We start from the raw sequence: 18,815 nt of genomic DNA, 5'->3' as shown, positions 1-18,815 counted from the left end.
ACATCTCTTGGTAAATTATGTTTCTTGGTAAAGAGTGAGTTCACTCTATACATATAGTCATACATATTTTTAGTCTCTTCAGGATCTTCCTCTAAAAATTCTGCAATTATTTTTATTATATATTCTTTCAAGTCACCCTCTTCCTTTTCAGGTATTCCTCTCAGACGTATCTGAGTCTCCATCAATTTGCAGTCATGGATTGCCACTTTTTCTTGTATTTTCAACGTGGAGTCATGTACTTTCATTCTCCCTTCTACCTCCTGCACTTTCTTAGATGTTCCCTCTGTCTCCTTTCTGAGATCTTTCATATCTTTTTAATCTCTTCTATAATTTCTTTTTTTGATGCAGTTATCATCTATCTCATGCCTTTCATCATTCTGGCCTCTATTGCCTCTAATTGTTCCTGCATTTTCTCCAATGAAATAGCCCTTGTTCGGGTTTGCTTGTGTTCTGACAATTAAAAACACCGAAAATTTTGATCTCACCAATTTCAAATTTAACTATCAGATTCAAAAGATTAGAGCTTGCTTTTTATAACAAGCCTAATTTCGCCATCCTCAGAGCTTCCCAGATTGAGATATTAATTTTTAAAAATTTTAAATCCTTCAAAATGGTGGTTGCGACTTTTTGCCTCCAGCGACCAGCGCCGACCAGCGGAGGCCTCTCCGCGGCCTCCAGCGACCAGCGGAGGCCACGGAGAGGCTGGCGCTGGTCCCTGGAGGCCCTCCAGAGACTCTGGAGGGCCTCCAGCGACCAGCGCCGACCAGCGGAGGCCTCCAGCAACCAGCGGAGGCCGCGGAGAGGCCGGCGCTGGTCCCTGGAGGCCCTCCAGAGACCAGCGGAGGCCCTCCCCGGCCTCCGCAGCCGCCGCCAGCCCCGCCAGCAGCAGCAGCCACCTGGAGGAGAGGCCGGCACCCGCCCTGGATGAAGGTAAGCAGGGAGGGAGGGGGCTGAAAGCGGGGGGGGCGGCTGGCGGGAGGGGGCAGCCAGCCTTCCTTCCTTCCCTCCCTCCTCCCTTTCTTCCCTCGCTCCCTCCTTCCTTTCTTCCTTTCTTCCTTCCTCCCTCCCTCCCTCCTCCCTTTCTTCCTTCCCTCCTTCCTTCCCTCCCTCCCTCCTTCCTTCCTTTCTTCCTTCCCTCCCTCCCTCCTCCCTTCCTTCCCTCCCTCCTTCCTCCTTCCCTCCCTCCTTCCTTCCTTCCTTCCCTCCTTCCCTCCCTCCTCCATTCCTTCCTTCCCTCCCTCCCTCCTTCCTCCCTCCCTCCCTCTGGCCACCCCTGGAGTAGACAATACTGACTTTGGTGGACCCAAGCACTGATTCAGTGTAAGGGAGCTTTGTGTTTGTGACTGGACTAGACAATACTGACTTTCGTGGACCCAAGCACTGATTCAGTGTAAGGGAGCTTTGTGTTTGTGACTGGACTAGACAATACTGACTTTGGTGGACCCAAGCACTGATTCAGTGTAAGGGAGCTTTGTGTTTGTGACTGGACTAGACAATACTGACTTTCGTGGACCCAAGCACTGATTCAGTGTAAGGGAGCTTTGTGTTTGTGACTGGACTAGACAATACTGACTTTGGTGGACCCAAGCACTGATTCAGTGTAAGGGAGCTTTGTGTTTGTGTCTTCTGGTGCAATTTTGTTCTCAGATCCTGTATTTACTTCATCAGTATATGGGATAAGGCACTTTCTCAACTGTGCTGCATAATGCAGCCTATTTATTTTGTCCTGTTTGCTCTGTTGGCTCTATCTGCGCCACCTTCATCACTTTCGGGGTGTGGATCCCCCAGTGGGATGGTCTCCCGACTCCCTCCGCCGGCTGTTTCTGATAGCCCTGCGCCCCCTCTTTCATTTGATATGTGTCCTGTGCGGGTGCCACCCTCCCGCCGGGAGATGCCGCAAAATGAGCCCCCTTGAGGCTTATGGCGGCAGGGCTCGGGGGAAGCGAGCTAGACTGCTGTTCTTTTGAGGGGTTATAGAGTGTTTCGAGCCCGTCCCTGTGGCATCGGTCCCATCGTTGTGGGGCCCAGGGGGCCGGCGCAGCGGCACGCTGAAGCAGGCTGTCGGTCACTTCCGGGTTCCTGTCCTGCATCTCGACCTGTGTTATTAGTGTTATTAGTGACAGGCTGCTTCGGCGCGCCCCTACCTTCCCCCCCCCCAAAGGTGTCCCTGGCTGACCTTCAGACATTATGGCCACCCTACAGCCCCCATGTTAAAGTTCTGTGACCTGGCCAGACTGCTCAAAATGTTGTTGGAAGGAAGCCTTAAGCATGGAGGTGGTGCTGTGATTCTGCAGAACCATGATTGGCAATCAATTACATATGTATCTGAGGCACCGGCAGAGGCAGAAAATACATAAATCCAAACTGAAAAGGAGTTTTTGGGCACCCTGTTCACTTGTCAGAGATTTCATCAGTTTATTTATGGTCAGATAGTGCAAGTAGAAGCTTGTCATAAGCTCTAATAGCCTTATTTTAGAAACTAATACATTATTGTATTTCAAGAATACAATTTATTATGCTAAAGCTGCTAAAATATGATTTGGTTGTGTTCTATTCTTCTAGTAAATGCACTAGGGGCCATACTTTAACAGCAACCAGGACAGATTTCTGAGAAGAAAGTGAAGGCATATGTGGATCTGATCATGAGGTCACTGCCCATTTAAGATAGGAAACTGCAACAAATTTAGGATTAAACAAAGAGAGGTAGTTGGTTCTATGGAAGTAATTAAATGATCTGCACTTGAAGGCTGGCCAGATGAATGCAGCAGTTGGTATTTGGGACTATTGGAACTGCAGAGATGAACTCTCAGTGACAGATGAACTAATTTGCAAAGGCAGCAAGATAGTGATCCCAAGGATACTCTGGCATACCATTCTCCAAAAGATGCATGAAAGCCATTTTGGGATTGAAAAATATAAAAAGAGGTCATGTAGTGGCCACAGATTAACTAGGATATTGGTAACACTGTGGCAAACAGTCCAAAGTTTCAACCATGGCGACAGGTGCACCTTGTTCCGAAGAAGCTGTACAAGAATGTAGGCACTTTAGACTTTTCACCAGTAGAAAATGCTGGTGGGATCCAAAGACAATTCGATCATAAGAGAGAAAAGATCAGAAGAGATAAGAGAAAAAAGCTACATCCAATGTGGTGTATTAGTTAAGAGTGTCAGACTGTAGCTTTAAGAAATGGATGCCCTCTGTGGCTATAGCTAGGCGACCACAACAGTTTTGTTAGTATTCTAGGTTTGGCTTCTGGCAGTGAAAAGTAGGGAAGGAGGCAGGACCATTTCCAGGTCTGTTTCAGCCTTTGAAAAGGGGTTCATCAGAACAAGGCCTGGGAGCAACCACTGGCTGGCTAGCTGCCACCTGACTTGCATTACTCATTGGAGCCTGCCTGCTTGCTACAGTTCCACAGCTGCCACCTCACAAGGACCACTTTATTGTAGTGGTTAGAGTTTCAGAATCCCCATTCTGCCATGGAAATTCACTGGGCCAGTAATACATTTTTAGCCTAATTTACCTCACAGGGAGGGATAGATTGCCCATTAAGAGCTACAGGACACATCCCATGAGCCATCAGCCTCTCCCTAGGTCAGGCCAGCTGGCTTGCCCAAGCACTACGTACTTCAGGGGAGCTGGTGCTGAAACTGTCCAAGGGAGATCAGAGGACGTGGTGTCAAACCCCATACAAGGCAAGGGGAGAAATGGCATCTAGGCTGCCTGAACATTGGCCATTGGCCATGCTGGCTGGGGCTGATGGGAGTTGTAGGCAAAAAACATCTGGAGAGCTACCGTAGGCCGCCCCTGCTATAGAGTCCACCCTTCAAAACAGCCATTTTCCCCAGAAGATCTGATCTCTGCCAGCTGGAGATCAGTTGTAAAAGCAGAGACCTCCAGGCCCCACCTGAAGCCTGGCAACCCTATGAGACAATGGCAGTGGGATCAAGCCCATCCAAGTTACAGAAAGTTATACCCAGCTCACCCAAGCCCTGTGGAGGTGAACAAAGAGGTCTCCAGCCAATTGGTTAGAAAGGCTTCCTCTTCTTTCCTACCTCCTCCCTTTTGGGAGATTGAAGCAGGCAGACTGCCTTTTCTGCTCTTTCTCTTGTCCCTCCTTTGAAGGAACATCACCAGGGTAGGAAGGAAAAGGGCTGGATTCCAGGGTTTCTGACTCTCATTCTGGCCCTGCTCACAGAGCTGTTCTGAGGGTAATACAGAAGAAGTGGAGAAAGGTGTATAGAAATGTAGTAAATAAATAATAAACGTAGCCGATGAGAGAGCAGATAAAAATTAGGTCAATTGGTGAGAGGGAAGGAGAAAAGAAGCAGAGAAGGTTGAAGATATGGGGGCTGCCAGGAGAAAGGAAAGAGGAAATAGTATGTAGAAGGTAATATGGGTGAAATGAAGGGCCCCTCACAAGTCCTTGCAGGTTCCACACTCTGCAGCTGGGCCCCAGCACCACACAGTTGGGACATAGTTTTCTTAGGCAGAGACAACCAGGGTAGGGCAGGAGGGAAGAGGAGGAGATAAAGGTAGGATGGGGTTTTAACAGATAGGAAAGGGGAAATGTGGGGGAAGGGAAAATGAACCCCCCCCCCCAAGACTTTGTGGATTTCCACTTGCCTCTATCTAATTCACTTGCTCACCCTCCAATGCAATAATATGCTGCCAAATGTCAACAATGTACTTGTACTCTCTACATTGAACAAACTGGTCAGTCACTACGTGGAAAAATGAGCAGATGCAGATTAAGTTTGTTACCTCACCCACCCAACATCTTAACAGGGAACTGGAATTCTTTATCAGCTATAGTGCTAATATCTTTCATTTTATTGTTCTGAATGTACTGCTGTAACTCTTTAGCTTGCTGTACCAGGGGTGTAAAACGTGTGGCCCTATGGCTGGATCAGGCCCCTAGAGGGCCCACGAGCCTCTCATTGTCAACTGCTTCCCTCTCTCACTTCCTTCTGCATCACAGCTTGCTTTGCCAGGCTTGCTCAATCGCGCAGGAGCTACAGAGCAAAGGCTTTATTTTCCTCCATTGGCTGACCAGCACACGAAGCAACATGTCCAAAAGCTTGAAATGCCCAGCCATTTCATGTTTTCCCGAGTCTTAGGTTCAAAGCATTGACCATGAGATTTCTGTAATAAAAAGTATGTTTGCAGCTTACACACACACCTGAGCAACATCTGAACAGCACAGACATTGTATCCAGATTTTGATGCAATAATTCAGAGCAAGAGGTATCCATTATCAGAAACTGTTAAATAAACAAAATATTGGAGAGTGCTCATCTTTCGCAGGCCTTGGATTCAGTGGGAGCTCACAGGAGCACAGCTCCTGAACCTGAGAATTCCTCCTCCTCCTTCTGAGAATTCCACCTCCTTGTCCATTGAATAGTAGGTGCAGCTGCATAGCAATCCCTGGATGAGCTCCACCACCTATTTTTCTACAAAACAACCCCAACTTTTAAGCATATTTTAAGTTTTTGAAATCTCTGTGTTTGTCTGTGTCCTTTATAAAGTTTATATCTCCGCTACCTGGCATTACATTTTATGACAAACATGGCCTGGCCAACAATGTCTCATTTATATCCGATCTGGCCCTCATAACAAATAGTTTGACACCCCTGCTCTACAATGTATGCTAACCCTGCTTTGTCTGGTAAATTTTTGATTGTTTCTTTTGGCTGCAAGTTTGTTATTTTTGTGATATTGTATGTCCTTTGCACTTATGTTTTTGCACTCAGTTTGAGGCAGAGTTCGCTGTATAGTTATTTAACCTCTATGCACTTTTAGTGTGCTGATTTAGTATTTGCATGTATCACTTATGCATATTTTGTTGTTTAACAATAATAGATAACAAAAAATTCCGAGTATATTTTCAACTTTATTAGATCCTTTTAGATATTTTTACAGGAGTGATTTGTCATCTTGATAATGCAGTGTTTTCTATATTGTTGGCTTTTGTCTGGAACACTTGCAGTACAACCCCCAGCAATTACACCATTCTATGTTAATTAGTGGATTTACAAGGGTGTAATTTAGGATTGCACAGGGCTTTTTAATAGAAAAAGCCCAGCATGAGCTCATTTGCATATTAGACCATACCCCCTGATGTCACAGTTGTTTCACACAGGGCCTTTTTTGCAGAAACTACCACCAGCAGGAACTCATTTGCATGTTAGGCCACACCCCCAATGCCAAGCCAGTCAGAACTACGTTCCTGTGCACTCCTGCTAAAAAAAAAAAGCCCTGGGATTGCAGTGCTGGTAGTGACCCTCTCCCTCTCTAAGTGAACATATTGCAGGTTTTATTAGATTGTTTTAAACCAGCTTCTCCTTGTAGTATCTACATCCTCATTGCATTGATATATAAAGATTTACACTCCAGTGCACCTGATGAAATGAGCTCCAACTACAAAGGTTTTTGCTGGAATAAACTGTGTTAGTATTTAACTACAGTTTTAATTAACTAAAGAGGTACTGATCATTCAGCATAACGGGACAAGATTTTTTTTTAAAAAATGAATATTGCAATAATTTTGACACATAATTAAGATGTATTTTATAATTCTGTGACCTTCACCTATTTAAAACTCAATCCAAATCAGAGCAAATGGTGACATCAGATTTCCATAACTTTTTATGTACGGTCTTCACTATCTTTGAGGTGTAAATTCATGTCCAGTTATTCCTTTTGGATAATTGAAATGACATCCAGATAAATTTCACTTTGATCTGTAGAAAATGGTCATTAATGCTATTGAAATATACCAATTTTTAACTGGTGTTGAAATTTCCATAATTTTACATTATGAATCTTCTTTTAAAAATCAAAATTTGAAATTTTCCTCTTGAGAGAATTAAGTTCCCATGCAACAGTCTCTCAACTTTTCCAACCTGCAATATGGCTACCACCTGGACACAAAGATTCTAAAAGAATGCACTGTTGTTTGTTTCTACTGATAGGAATTTTATCGTTATCTTTCCCAGACAGGAAGTGCTACAAATAACCCGGAAATTCCTGTTGAGAGACCTCGGAAGTTATAATTAACGCGCTTGAGCAGAAAGAGGATACAAAACCTTTTAATTGCGGAGGGAGGAACCCTAAACCCTATCCTCTTCGCCGGAAACGGGTAGACAGCAACTCACTTCTAACTGATACCAGGGGAAACTGAGGAGTATCCGGCATAGAAGCTTCCAGAGGCCGGAAGTACGTCAAAATGCTTGGCCTTAAGCCAATCTGTTAGGGGAGAAGTGGTGGTGCGGATTGCGGATTTGAGGTCCGAGTCTCTTGTTCGCGATGTCTAGAAGGACGCTGGATGGCGCTCAGAGAGTGGAAGGGAAGATGGGAGGGACACAGGAGCTCGGAGTTGCCACTGCCTCGCATGGGTGAGTGGGTCAAGTTTCTCTTCAGAACTCGCTCGTATTCTGAGGGGGGGCCGCTCGAGGGCTGGGCTCGGCTCCGGCGCTTCCCAGTATCGGGTTTTTGGCTTTTTTGAAGCGTTCCATGAAGCGCAGCCCCGCAGTGTGGATCTTTTGACAGCGCCTCGTAGTGGTGGCTGCGAAGGAAGGTCTTTTGCGGGCTCCTCCTAGTGGCTCCTTTCCGCAGACTCTCTTCAGAGCTCGCCTTTTGTGCTTGCGGGAAGTAAATGCGTGACGTTCAGCCTGGCGACGAGGAGGGGAGGAGGGCGGGAGTGGCCGGCGGCGGAGTTCTTGTTCCGAGCCCCATCGCGGGAAGCCTGGGCCAGAAGAGACGTCTCAGAGCTGGTTGAAATCACAGAACTCAAAAACACCGAGGGTTTGATTTCGTTTAATGGTGTTACAGAATCTTTGTCCCGAGGAGGGCTTTCTCGTTAGATTTCTAGATCCAGGAGGACAGCCGCTTTGGTCTGAAGCAGCAGAACAAAGTTTGGGTCTTTGAAAAAAGTGCATATGCACGAAAGCTTATACCTAAAATAAAACTCGGTTGGTTTTAAAGATGCCGCTGCTCTCAAACTTTGTTTTTATTTGATTTATAATAGTGATGACCTTGTAGGCGTGGGTGGGTTTTTTTTGGGGGGGGGGGTTGTTTTAAATTTTTGCTTTGATGCCTTGGACGTATTTATTTGTGTAGTAATTTCATTTATACCTTGACTTTCTTCTGAATAAAGAGCCATTGTGGTTCCCACAACCAAATCTCAGTAATACATGCTAGCTCAGCCCTCTCATCCCAAATTAAATCCTGTATGGCTGCTGTTTTCCTTGTGACTAAGCTGACATTTAACAGCAAGATTTTATAGCCATGTGAGCTGTTGATATGATCACCAGCACCGCCCATCTGGAAGAATCGGAAGGGGCAGCAGTCCACAAATGTTGGTGCCTGGCTTGTTCTTTTCTTCCCTGTGCCTGGCTTGTTCTTTTCTTGTTGTATCTCCCCCTGCACTGTTAATGGAAGAACTAGGCCTCAGATTCAGCGGGAGCTCACAGGAGCACAGCTCCTGAACCTTTCAGACAGTTCCACCTCCTCCTTCCCACCTTGTCCATTGAATAGTAGGTGCAGCTGCATAACTATCCCTGGATGAGCTCCACCATCTATTTTTCTATAAAACAACCCCTGGGTAGAATTATCCTCCATGCCATACTGCTCTTCCCCAAGCATGTCACTCCCAACTAGTAGGTGAGACAGCAGAAAACAGTGGACAATAAAAGCACAACAAGAGCCCACACACACACACACACAAAAATAGACCCCACTCTTGGGTGTGAATAAAACAAGGGCACAGAAACATACCTGGTGAAGAACACATAGAATGAGACTTCTCCTCCCTCCCAAACTAACAACTTGGACATGCCAATCTTCTGACTGCTTGCGTCTTCCTGCCTCAGTGCAAGAGATGATACATGATCACTTCTTCAAAACCTGTTGTATCAAGGATTCTTAATGTTCAGCCAGGCCAAAAGCCCTTTGGCTTTTGTCCCTCAGCATTCCCCTCCCTTTAATAAGGATACTAGAAAATGAGGCAACCAAATAAGGTGATCAGCTGTAAGTTGTTACAAGGTGGGTGATAAGCTTAGGTGTTCACCCTCTTCTCCTTCTGCCTTCCCTCACCCTCATTAGGGTGTATATTTCCTTTATTCCTGCCCCCCCAGCGAGCAATTCACAGCCTCTGCAGAATATAACTCGGCGGGGAAGGCAGGATATAAATGGAATAAAATAAATAATAAAGTGGGCAGTGCAAGACCCTGTGCAGCTCCAGATTGCTGCTGAGTGGGGCTTTCTGTGTTAATGAGTGCTCACATGCACAGCTTAGAGCGGACAATGGTGTATAATGGCTTGTCAGACACTTAACTGTCCACCTGTTACTGAAATTTACAGGTCTTTTCTTATGTGGTGTTGGTGATGTGACTGTTGTTGAGCATTCAGTCTACAAAGGCTTCTGGCCACTGGTGAAATAGTTTGTATGAATCAACTCTTCATATGGGCCCATGCAATTTTTAACCCATGTTTAGCAAAATTCCCTGAAAATGCCTGTGCCAGTGTGGTTAAAATTGCATGAAGTGCTTGGATAGAGTTTTTATATGCTTTGTAGTCTTAGTTGCAACATAGTAACAACTTCTAAACTAAGCTGTTATATAGTAGCTAAGTTATTCATATTCTCTCTCTTTCTCTCACTAGGGCAAAATTAGGTTATTTTCCTGTTATTAAATTGTTAGCCTGTAAAATTCACAGAGCACAGTTGTTCATTCAAAATAAATAGCAATATATTAGTGTCGTTTGTTTTGTGACCATTTTCCCATTTCAGTGTTGCAGGTAACATATACCGAATAGTTCAGATGACTGGGCCAGATGGGAAAAAACTTCTGAAGCTGCTTCCAGTTTCTGAAACTTCGGGAAATGCTGGACCCTTCATACATGCTCCAGTTGCGTCTGATAATACAAAAGTAAATGCCTCTGTTTCTGGCCTTGCTTCGTTGAAGACTGTGCTCACACAGAATACAACTGTGTTATCAAATACTGCAACATCTCCATTTGTTACTATCCCTGCACCTCTGACAGGAGCTCCTGGAAAATTAATTCTCCAACAAAATTTGAATAAAGTGGAACTAATGAAAGTAACCCATGTTGTTAATGACAATCGAACTATAACAAGCTCCTTAGCTGTTCAGAATAATTATGTTTCAGCTGATAAATTATTCTTGCAAAAGGATGCTGCCTCAGTGCCATCAGTCAAGAACAATATTTTAATGAATACCAAAAATCTTCCAGTTGTAAACTCTTCAGTACTGCCTTCTGTTCATCACCTTCAAATACCTGCTCATGCAGAAGTGAAATCTGTTCCAGCATCTTGTTTGCCCCCAGCTATCCAACAGAAGATACTAGCATTGGCAGCTACAAATGCCTCTGTGACACCCAAAGCTGCAAAACCACCAATTGTTATTTATGTGTCACCAGTAAAAACAGTGAAAACGCCTATTTCCAAGTGCTTGCAAAATACGAATCCAACACCTGCTGCAGAAATACCGAAACCTTTAGTACTAACAGCTGCACAAACAGCAGTCAATAATTCTATTCCAGATGTAGTATCACATGATAGCCAAGAACCAGGGGAAGCTCCTATGAAATGGGTTGTCCAAGAAAACCCACAGTCAGCATCTTGCCTTGTTCCTGTAAGGTCATCAAATGACATGGTATCAAAGATGTTAAAAACTTTGGTTGATAAGAATGTGAAGAACAATCCTGCTAGCACTCTGCCTGCCTGTTTGAGTAGCCTGAGTGAAAGTCATGCAAAATTGTCTTCAGTTAAAGATAATGCCCTGGTGATGTATAATGGGAAAATCTACCTGCTGACAAGAAAAGGATCCAGTGCTGAATCAGCCCTGGATGAAAAGCAAGTATCAGCCACTGCTGACATATACTTCAGAAAACACATGTCACAGGTAACTAGTTCAGTTGCAGATAACACAATAACTAATCAGATTGTCAGTCTAGTATTGTCAAAAAATAAAGGGGTTGCACTTAGTGCAAAGGATCCAAAGTCATGTGAGAATGTAAAGTCACCTTTGGGGTCGGAATGGAACAAGACTTTAAAAGTGGCACCTATTCTTTTAGCATCACCACATAGGAATCTGCAAATAGGCTCTGTCAGCCAACAGGAGGCTGTGTCAGCATCAGAAAATACTCCCATTGGAATAAAATTTGATGATAAAACAGGGACAGAAGAAGATCTGAATGTCAACATCATACAGAAAACTCATTCTCCTAAGAGTGTTGCTTTACAGTCATCTACATTTGATGTTTCCAAAGAGGAGGAACAAAAGGTAATTTTATCAGTTGGAGGAAAATTTTACTTTTGGCTGGAGACCAGATTTTCCTATCTTCCCATTCATACTACAGCCCACTCAAAGCTGTTCCTGAGGACCAGGAAGCCTGTGGAAGCAGCATAGAGTATAGTACAAGGGCTGCAGGAGAAAGGAATGGGCAGAAATAGCCTCTGCTCTTTCTGACATGAATAAAAATACCTCTCTCTTTGCTCAGTGCAGATTTGGATCCAACCTCAGACTGAAGAGTTCAAGTGTATTGTCACTATTCTGCCAAAATAAAGATTGTGACAGGAAAAAAAACGCACTAGAAATTTTGGTTCCTAGTTGGCTACAAAATAATATTTTTCATATGCCAACTAGTTGAACTAGTGAAAGTAACCAAATAAACCAGTGCAATTGAAGTGCTACTTTAGGAACTTTTCCTAAAATGGTATATAAATGCAGTAACTTAATAAAACCCAAACTATCCTTTTGGCATTTTAATCTTTTGGCCAAGAAACACTTTTTGCTATATGGATAGGAAGTTTATATGGTCTATCATCCTGTGCTCTGCTAGCATTTTGTTTTATATGTCTACTTTCCAGTTTTTTAAGAAGTATTTCTGGGTCCTGTACAGGACAGTTCTCATGTACTCCTTTTCCTTGGAAGATGAAATTTGTTTCACCATGCTGAGATATCTGTAGGAGTGAAGAAGTGAACAAAGAAGCCCACAAGTGGTCCATCTTGTCTAGCATGTTTTACACAGTGCCCAACCAGTTGCTTTGGAGAGTCAAACACACAGGGCAAGGAGGCTGAGACCCTCCCTTTCTGTTGCCTTCCAGCACTTGTATTAATGTTTTCTACTCATGTAAAATGTTATAAACCTCCGTGTCTCCCCTTAGTTGTTTTTTTCTAGACAGAAAAGCCACAGACTCCCTAGCCTTTCCTCGTAGGAAAGCTGATTCAAAGTTTGCCATCCTTTGTACTTTTTTCAGCTCTGCAGTATCCTTTTTGAGATATGACAGCCAGAATGCACATCATTTTGTTTTACATGTCTACTTTCCAGTTTTTTTAGAAGTCTTTCTGGGTCCTGTACAGGACAGTTCTCATGCACTGATTCAAAGGTTGCCATCCTTTGTACTTTTTCCAGTTCTGCAGTATCCTTTTTGAGGTATGACAGCCAGAACCACACATCATATTCCAAATGATGCAACACCATAGCTTTGTATGTGGGCATTACAATGTTAGCTGCTTTAAAATTCCTGGCAAGGAGTTTGCATTTTCACTACTGGGTTGGCATGATCTCTTTCAATCTCAATTTCAGGCACTTCAGACTCCCTCCCATCAGTATATATATCTAAGATAAGTGGCTTTTGCTTGCTAGATTGCTGCTGTTCAGGCCCAGTTTTGCTGAAAATTTTTTAACCCTTCCCCCACCAAAATGTTGAGCATAGAAAGAGAACAACAGAGAACTGATTTGAGCCACACACTTTAAATCCTAAGGGAAGTGAAGACTGGACATCCTCTACATCAATCCCCACCCTCTTTTACTTGCTCACTTAATCCCGTTGTTATCTAGGAGTTGGAAGGAAGCATCTATACATTACACTGGCATCTTTTTTTACTTTGTTGGGGTGAGGGGCTTTTCCTTGGGAGGATGCAGATGCTGGTTGCTTCCCTGAATTTGTCTTTGCCTTACCAGAGCTTACCACTGTAAGGGATGAAAATTCATACAGGAATGCAGATGTCTCTCTTCCTCCCAGCATGGCAAGGGAGTCTATCAGTGCTTTGTTACATGCAGCTGGGTATAATTTGTAGTATTAAAGTTCACTGGCCTATATTATTTCTATATTGCTATGATAAAGCCCAATGTAAAAAAAAGGTTTTAAATTGAGCCCTCAAATAGTTCAGTTTGCATAGATTAATTAAAAATAGTTCAGTTGGTATTAGCTACGGTTTATTCTTACAGAAGGCTAATGAACTTTTCAAAATATTTTCAGGCCTTATGTTCCCATGGCTGAAATTATAGTAATTACCTCCTGTTTCACTGCAAATTAGTTTGCTTATTTTGAAGCAACTGTTATTATACTGTAACAAATAGTTAAGTGAGTACCTTATACCTATCACAAAATAAGCAAAACAAAGCCACCTACAGTTAGTTTATGGTTTTTACATACAGGCCTTCCCAGTTATGCAGATGATATAACTTTGGAGATCCAACATACATTCCCTGAAAAAAATGATCTGTGACTGAGCATGCTGCAGGAGTCACAGAATATCTGGGTGCATTTTCATCAGTTTAAAAGAAGGGTAAGGTGAGAATTGACTGTTCAATTCTCAGAGCATAAGAGTATCCCAAATAGTGCAAGGTATACACGTTTTTTTGTTTCCCGTTTTCACCCTAAATTAATGTACAGCATAGGAAAAAAATACCCTCTTCTCTATGTTTGGATAAGGTTTAGTTTCCTGCTCACCTAACTCCAAATGTCATCATCCTAGGACAGTTAAGGTACATGCTATCCTTTTGATTCAGGACATCAAAATCTCAGGATTGTAGTGGATAGCTTGATGAGCAGGTCAAGTCACTGTGTGGTGATGAAAAAGGCTAATTCCATGCTGGGGATTATTAGCAAAGGAACTGAAACAAGGTCAATGTTGTAGTGCCTCTGTATAGATATATAGTGTAGCCTCATTTGGAATACTGCATAGAGCTTTGGTTGCTGATACCAAAAGGATGTAGCGGACCTGGGAAAAGTGCAGAAGAGAGCAATCAAAATGTTTAAGTGGCTTGGGCACCTCTCCTGTAAGGAAAGAGTAAAGAGCCTGGGACTTAGGGTCAGTAATTATGCATGGGATGGAGAAAGTGGACAGAGGGAATTAGACCAATTATTGGGAAATAGATCAGTCTACTAGCCAAGGAGACTAAAAGGAATTTCCATATTCAGTGGCAGCAGACTTCTGAATATCAATGATAGGAAGCAAAATGAAGGGAAAGCCTTGGCCTCTAATATACTGTGTGTTGGCTGCTCTGTGAAATGGGATGCTTTACCAGATGGATCACTGGTCTGATCATGTGGAGTTCTTATAACTAGTGAAGCAGGAAGAAGTTCATCTGTATCCAGAGTTTGAGTCTTTTGTTATTACTGAGGTGTGTTTGTATATGATTAACTATTCTCATGACTCCTTGTGAGCTTCTAACTTAATACTTTTATTAGGAAACTGCAGTACTTCAGAATGTTAATTCTTTTTCCAGTAAGGGAAAGGGAACCAGAAACCTACTGGGGTAATAATATAAACATTCTGATATCCTGGCAAATGATTGCTAATATGTTGAATGCTTATTTCAGATTGAGAAGATTAACCAAACCAGAATGGATGTTCAGATCAAACAAATAAAAGTGCAACACAGAAAACAGTACACTGAGATCAGAAAGGAATTTGGTCTATTAAAAGAGGAGAGAGTATACCTCAGGAAACTACCTGTATTAAATTCTGTTAGAGAAACAGAAGAAACTGAGTGGTCCAGTAATGTACATACGAATGACTCTTGCAAATTGCTGCAGGCAATAACTGTGAAATCTGAGCCTGAAGAAGAGGAAATGGTATCTAAAATATTTATGTATATCATATTTATACTATATTGGTAGCCTTCATCTGTATTACAAATGTATAAAGGGCTGTGAAGCTTTAGACAGCAGATTGTCTGAACCATTGCAATGTCATGAAATAACAATCAGTTATTCTGATTGTTGATCAAGCAAATGAAATTGTGTGAAAGCATGAGAAAAGCCTCCATAGGTGCTGGCAGAATTGTGAGTAAGCTGAGAACTGGAAAAACTGAGTGGAAGAGGTGACTGAAGTGACGAGGAAAGAATTCATAAGGCAGGGTCACTGAAGAAAGGGAAGCATAGGATAAGTAGTGGACTAAAAAGCGGGAACCTGATAGAGGAATAGGTGGAGTAAATAAGAGGGCTGATAAAGAAATGCAGAGTGAAGGAAGAACTAATGAGAGAGGGAGGTAGGAGAAGATGTGCAATGAAACTTTGCCAGGTTCACAGGAAAGGTAGTGTCTTTGGAAATATTTTGACTTTAAACATGGAAGTAAAGAAGAAGAAAGTTTAATAGGTTTTGTAGGAGTGTGGATAGCCATGATTATCCATTTATAAAAATATAATTTGGTGGGTCATGTTTTCTGAAGTTTTATAGTTATTCAGAATTCCAAGCCTGTCTTCCCCTGGTTGTTGGCAGAGGGGGGTCAAATGCATTTCTTAGGAGGGCCAGATCTGACACAAATGGGACTTCGTGGGGTTGGGCCTTGTGTGTCATAAAATGTAATGTGAGGTAGCAATTAACTTTATAAAGGGTACAGACAAATGCAATTAAAGATATTATTTTTTAACGTAAAATACAAACATGCTTAAAACTTAGTGTTTTGTTTAAAATGGAAAGTTGGGGGAATAGTGGGATTTGGCAATGCAGTTTTTAAAATAAAACATCAAGAAAAAGTACCAGGATCACAGCAGAAATGAAAAATATAAAATGCTCTGAGCCTGGGACAACATAAAAGGTGGGGGAATACTGCAATTTGGCAATGCAATTTTAAAAAGAAAACATTAAGAAAAAGCACAAGCATCACAGCAAAAACTAAAAATATAAAATGTTCTGGTCCTGGGAAAACAATGAAATGGCATTATAAGCTCCCCCCCCCCCCAGGTTTACTCAGATTGGCAATGGCTCTCCAGTGTTATATCCCCCTTCGGCTGTGGGTTTCCAGGTTAGAGTACTCATTAGGTCAGGACCAATCAGCAGAGACAAACTGGCTCAAAGCATCAACCCTTTATTTGCAAAGACACAACTCCAGGAAGCATGAGTTTCATCTGGCTATAGCAGAGGTCCCCAACCACCAGGCCGGAGACCAGTACTGGTCCCAGTACTGATAGGAACTGGGTTGTGCAGAGCCACCCCTTTTGTCTGTCTGGGACCTGGGTGGATGAAAGAGGTGGCACGGCCTTGATCCAAAGCTGCCTCCCCTTGCAGGGGAGCCAGCCTTGGAGTGAAATCACACCACCTCTTTCATTCACCCAGTCAGGGCTAGCGAAAGGGGCTGCGTGGCAACAACCTTCCCCTACCCCTCTTTTAAATACTCCCACCTGATCTGCTGGGGTCTTTAAATGGGAGGGGGAGGCAGATTGGCTGTTTGTGCCCCTTGCTACCTAGCTGGGAGGCAGCAGAAGCAGCCCCTGGCTCCCCCCACTTACAGTCTCTCATGGGGGGACGGGCATGGGTGAGTGGGAGGTGGCAAAAACTCCAGCACTGCCGCCCCCCAGTCCTTGGAAAAATTGTTTTCTTGGAAACCCGTCCCTGGTGCCAAAAAGGTTGGGAACAAGTGAAACTGATCTCCGCTCCATTGAAACACATTGCAGCACAAAGTTTACAAGGAAAACGTGGATTTTCCATTAAGGTCTCTGGGCCCTATCTATCTGGGCACAAAGACCTTAATGGACAATCTGTTCCATATTTTCTTTGCAGTTTTGCTTCCTGCTGCAGCTGACAAAGACAAGGCAAAGAAACCTTGGAGCTTCAAAGGGTGAGGACAGGAGGGTGAGGAGAAAAGAGCCCCATGGACCTGATTAAAGCTCTGGGCAGGCTGACATTCCTGCTATAGAAATCTGTACGATCCCAAGATAAAAAAAACCTCATTGTCGGCCAGTGAAGTGATTAGAGTAGCTACAGCTCTGAACATGACAGTTGGTTAATCTTTCATAAATCAGGGTTTCTAAACAGAGGATTGGGTCCAGTCAATTTTTTGCCTTCCTTACTGCAGCCCTTTGTTCATGTAGATCCCATGACACTTAGCATAGCCTTTTGGGTGGTCAAAAGGAACTCCTTCCATTTTCACTGGCAGAAAACCTGGTAGGATCCAATCTAGTGCTGCATCGGTTCAGCAAATGGATGAGTGGAGTTGGGGGAGTTTGTTAACTTTAGGATTAATTTATTCTGTTATGATGTGCCATCAATTGTTTTTTTTCTTCTTGACACACAGATACTTGGGAAACAGGAATCAAACATAAAGAGGAACACAGAACTTCCTGAATCAATGCTAGAAAATGCAAAGAGGAGGAAAACATTGGGTCCAAGTTCAGATCATGATGACTCTTCTTCAGTGATGGATAACCCAAGTAGCTCTTGCAGACAAGTTATATCACAACAAGAAAATCCTACAGTCTCATTGCCATTTTTATCAAATGGAGGTTCTGACCCAAATACTTGTATGCAAACTAATGAAGATAGTGAAGTTTTGTGTCCTACTGTACATAACATTACAAATGAAACTTCTTTTAGTGCCAGTTCTCTTGGAGAAGACAGTTTTCTATATAATCCTCCAGACTTAGAAGAAACTATAAAAGATGAAAAAATAGAAAGACTTAAACTCCTTCTGAAAAAACAAGAGGCAGCACTGGAAGAGATGCGCAAGAAACTGCAGGAGACTTGAGAAAATGAGGACATGGTACAGAAATTTAATTGAATAAATTGTTTGAGAAATGTAATACAAATAGTCACAATGGGGTGAATATAGTTTCTTTAAAAACTTGATAAATCTCAAACCTGTAAAATAACTAGTATGCTATCTTGTAAAATGTTTTGTATTGTAAATTTAATTTGTTATAAGTAGCAACTGTATTTCTACTTTCTCTGAAACAAATAGAATACACTTAGAGATCTCACTGTCTTTTCCACTTAAAGCCAACTTCCTTTTTAAAGTGTATTTCCCTGTAAATCTTGAGTCCTGTTCATCTAGGTTGGTATATTTTATTATCATGCTGGAATATATTTGAGGATGAAAATAAATCCACAGACATGTCTTACATTAGTGAAAGGTATTGGTGGCATCTAATCCTATTTCTTTCTTTATATGAAGCTGCTTTTAACTGTTCAATATAGAATGACATTTTGAAGAAGAAGATAGAAGATATTGGATTTATACTCCACCCTTCACTCCAAATCTCAGAGCAGCTTGCAATTTCCTTTACCTTCCTCCCCCACAACAGACTCCCTGAGAGGCAGGTGGGGCTGAGAGAGCTCTCACCGAAACTGTCATTTCAAGGACAACTCATTAGGAAATTTGGCTGATCCAAGGCCATTCCAGCAGCTGCAAGTGGAGGATATTTCTTAAAATAGTGTTCATTCAATAGAATTGTTGTAGTAATCACAATTTTATTGATAACATATGGTAACCATATATTAATGCCTTCTTTTTATCTATCCCATATGCTATATTCTAGTCCCCCCTCCCCCCGTTACTTGACTCCCACCAAAGTTATATACTTAAAATACTAACATTTAAAGGTACCCTTAAACCATAAGAACCTATATTCATATTCTACTTTTTTCTAGTATTATCATTATCAAAAAATTGTCCAATATCCTTTTATATTCCATTCTTCTTCTACATAACATCTAAACTTTTTCCACTCCTTTTCATACACTTCCAAATCATAGTCTCTTAAGATTCTTGTTAGTTTGTCCAT

The 18,815-nt window shown here is 42.5% G+C and overlaps 1 protein-coding gene across 1 annotated transcript; it reads left to right on the top strand.

Annotated features, from left to right (window-relative positions):
• The first annotated feature begins 7,036 nt into the window (after positions 1 to 7,036).
• Positions 7,037 to 18,167, top strand: LRIF1 (ligand dependent nuclear receptor interacting factor 1). The gene is made up of 4 exons (XM_060231108.1): positions 7,037 to 7,395; positions 9,789 to 11,304; positions 14,634 to 14,888; positions 17,330 to 18,167. Exons 1-4 carry the CDS (start codon positions 7,307 to 7,309, stop codon positions 17,777 to 17,779), a joined length of 2,310 nt encoding a protein of 769 aa, XP_060087091.1. The 5' UTR covers positions 7,037 to 7,306; the 3' UTR covers positions 17,780 to 18,167.
• The last annotated feature ends 648 nt before the right edge of the window (positions 18,168 to 18,815 follow it).

Source organism: Heteronotia binoei, chromosome 2, assembly GCF_032191835.1.
Source record: "Heteronotia binoei isolate CCM8104 ecotype False Entrance Well chromosome 2, APGP_CSIRO_Hbin_v1, whole genome shotgun sequence".
Lineage (NCBI taxonomy): Eukaryota > Metazoa > Chordata > Lepidosauria > Squamata > Gekkonidae > Heteronotia > Heteronotia binoei.
Note: the sequence above shows the minus strand (reverse complement) of the source record. Positions and strands in the feature narration are given on the sequence as shown.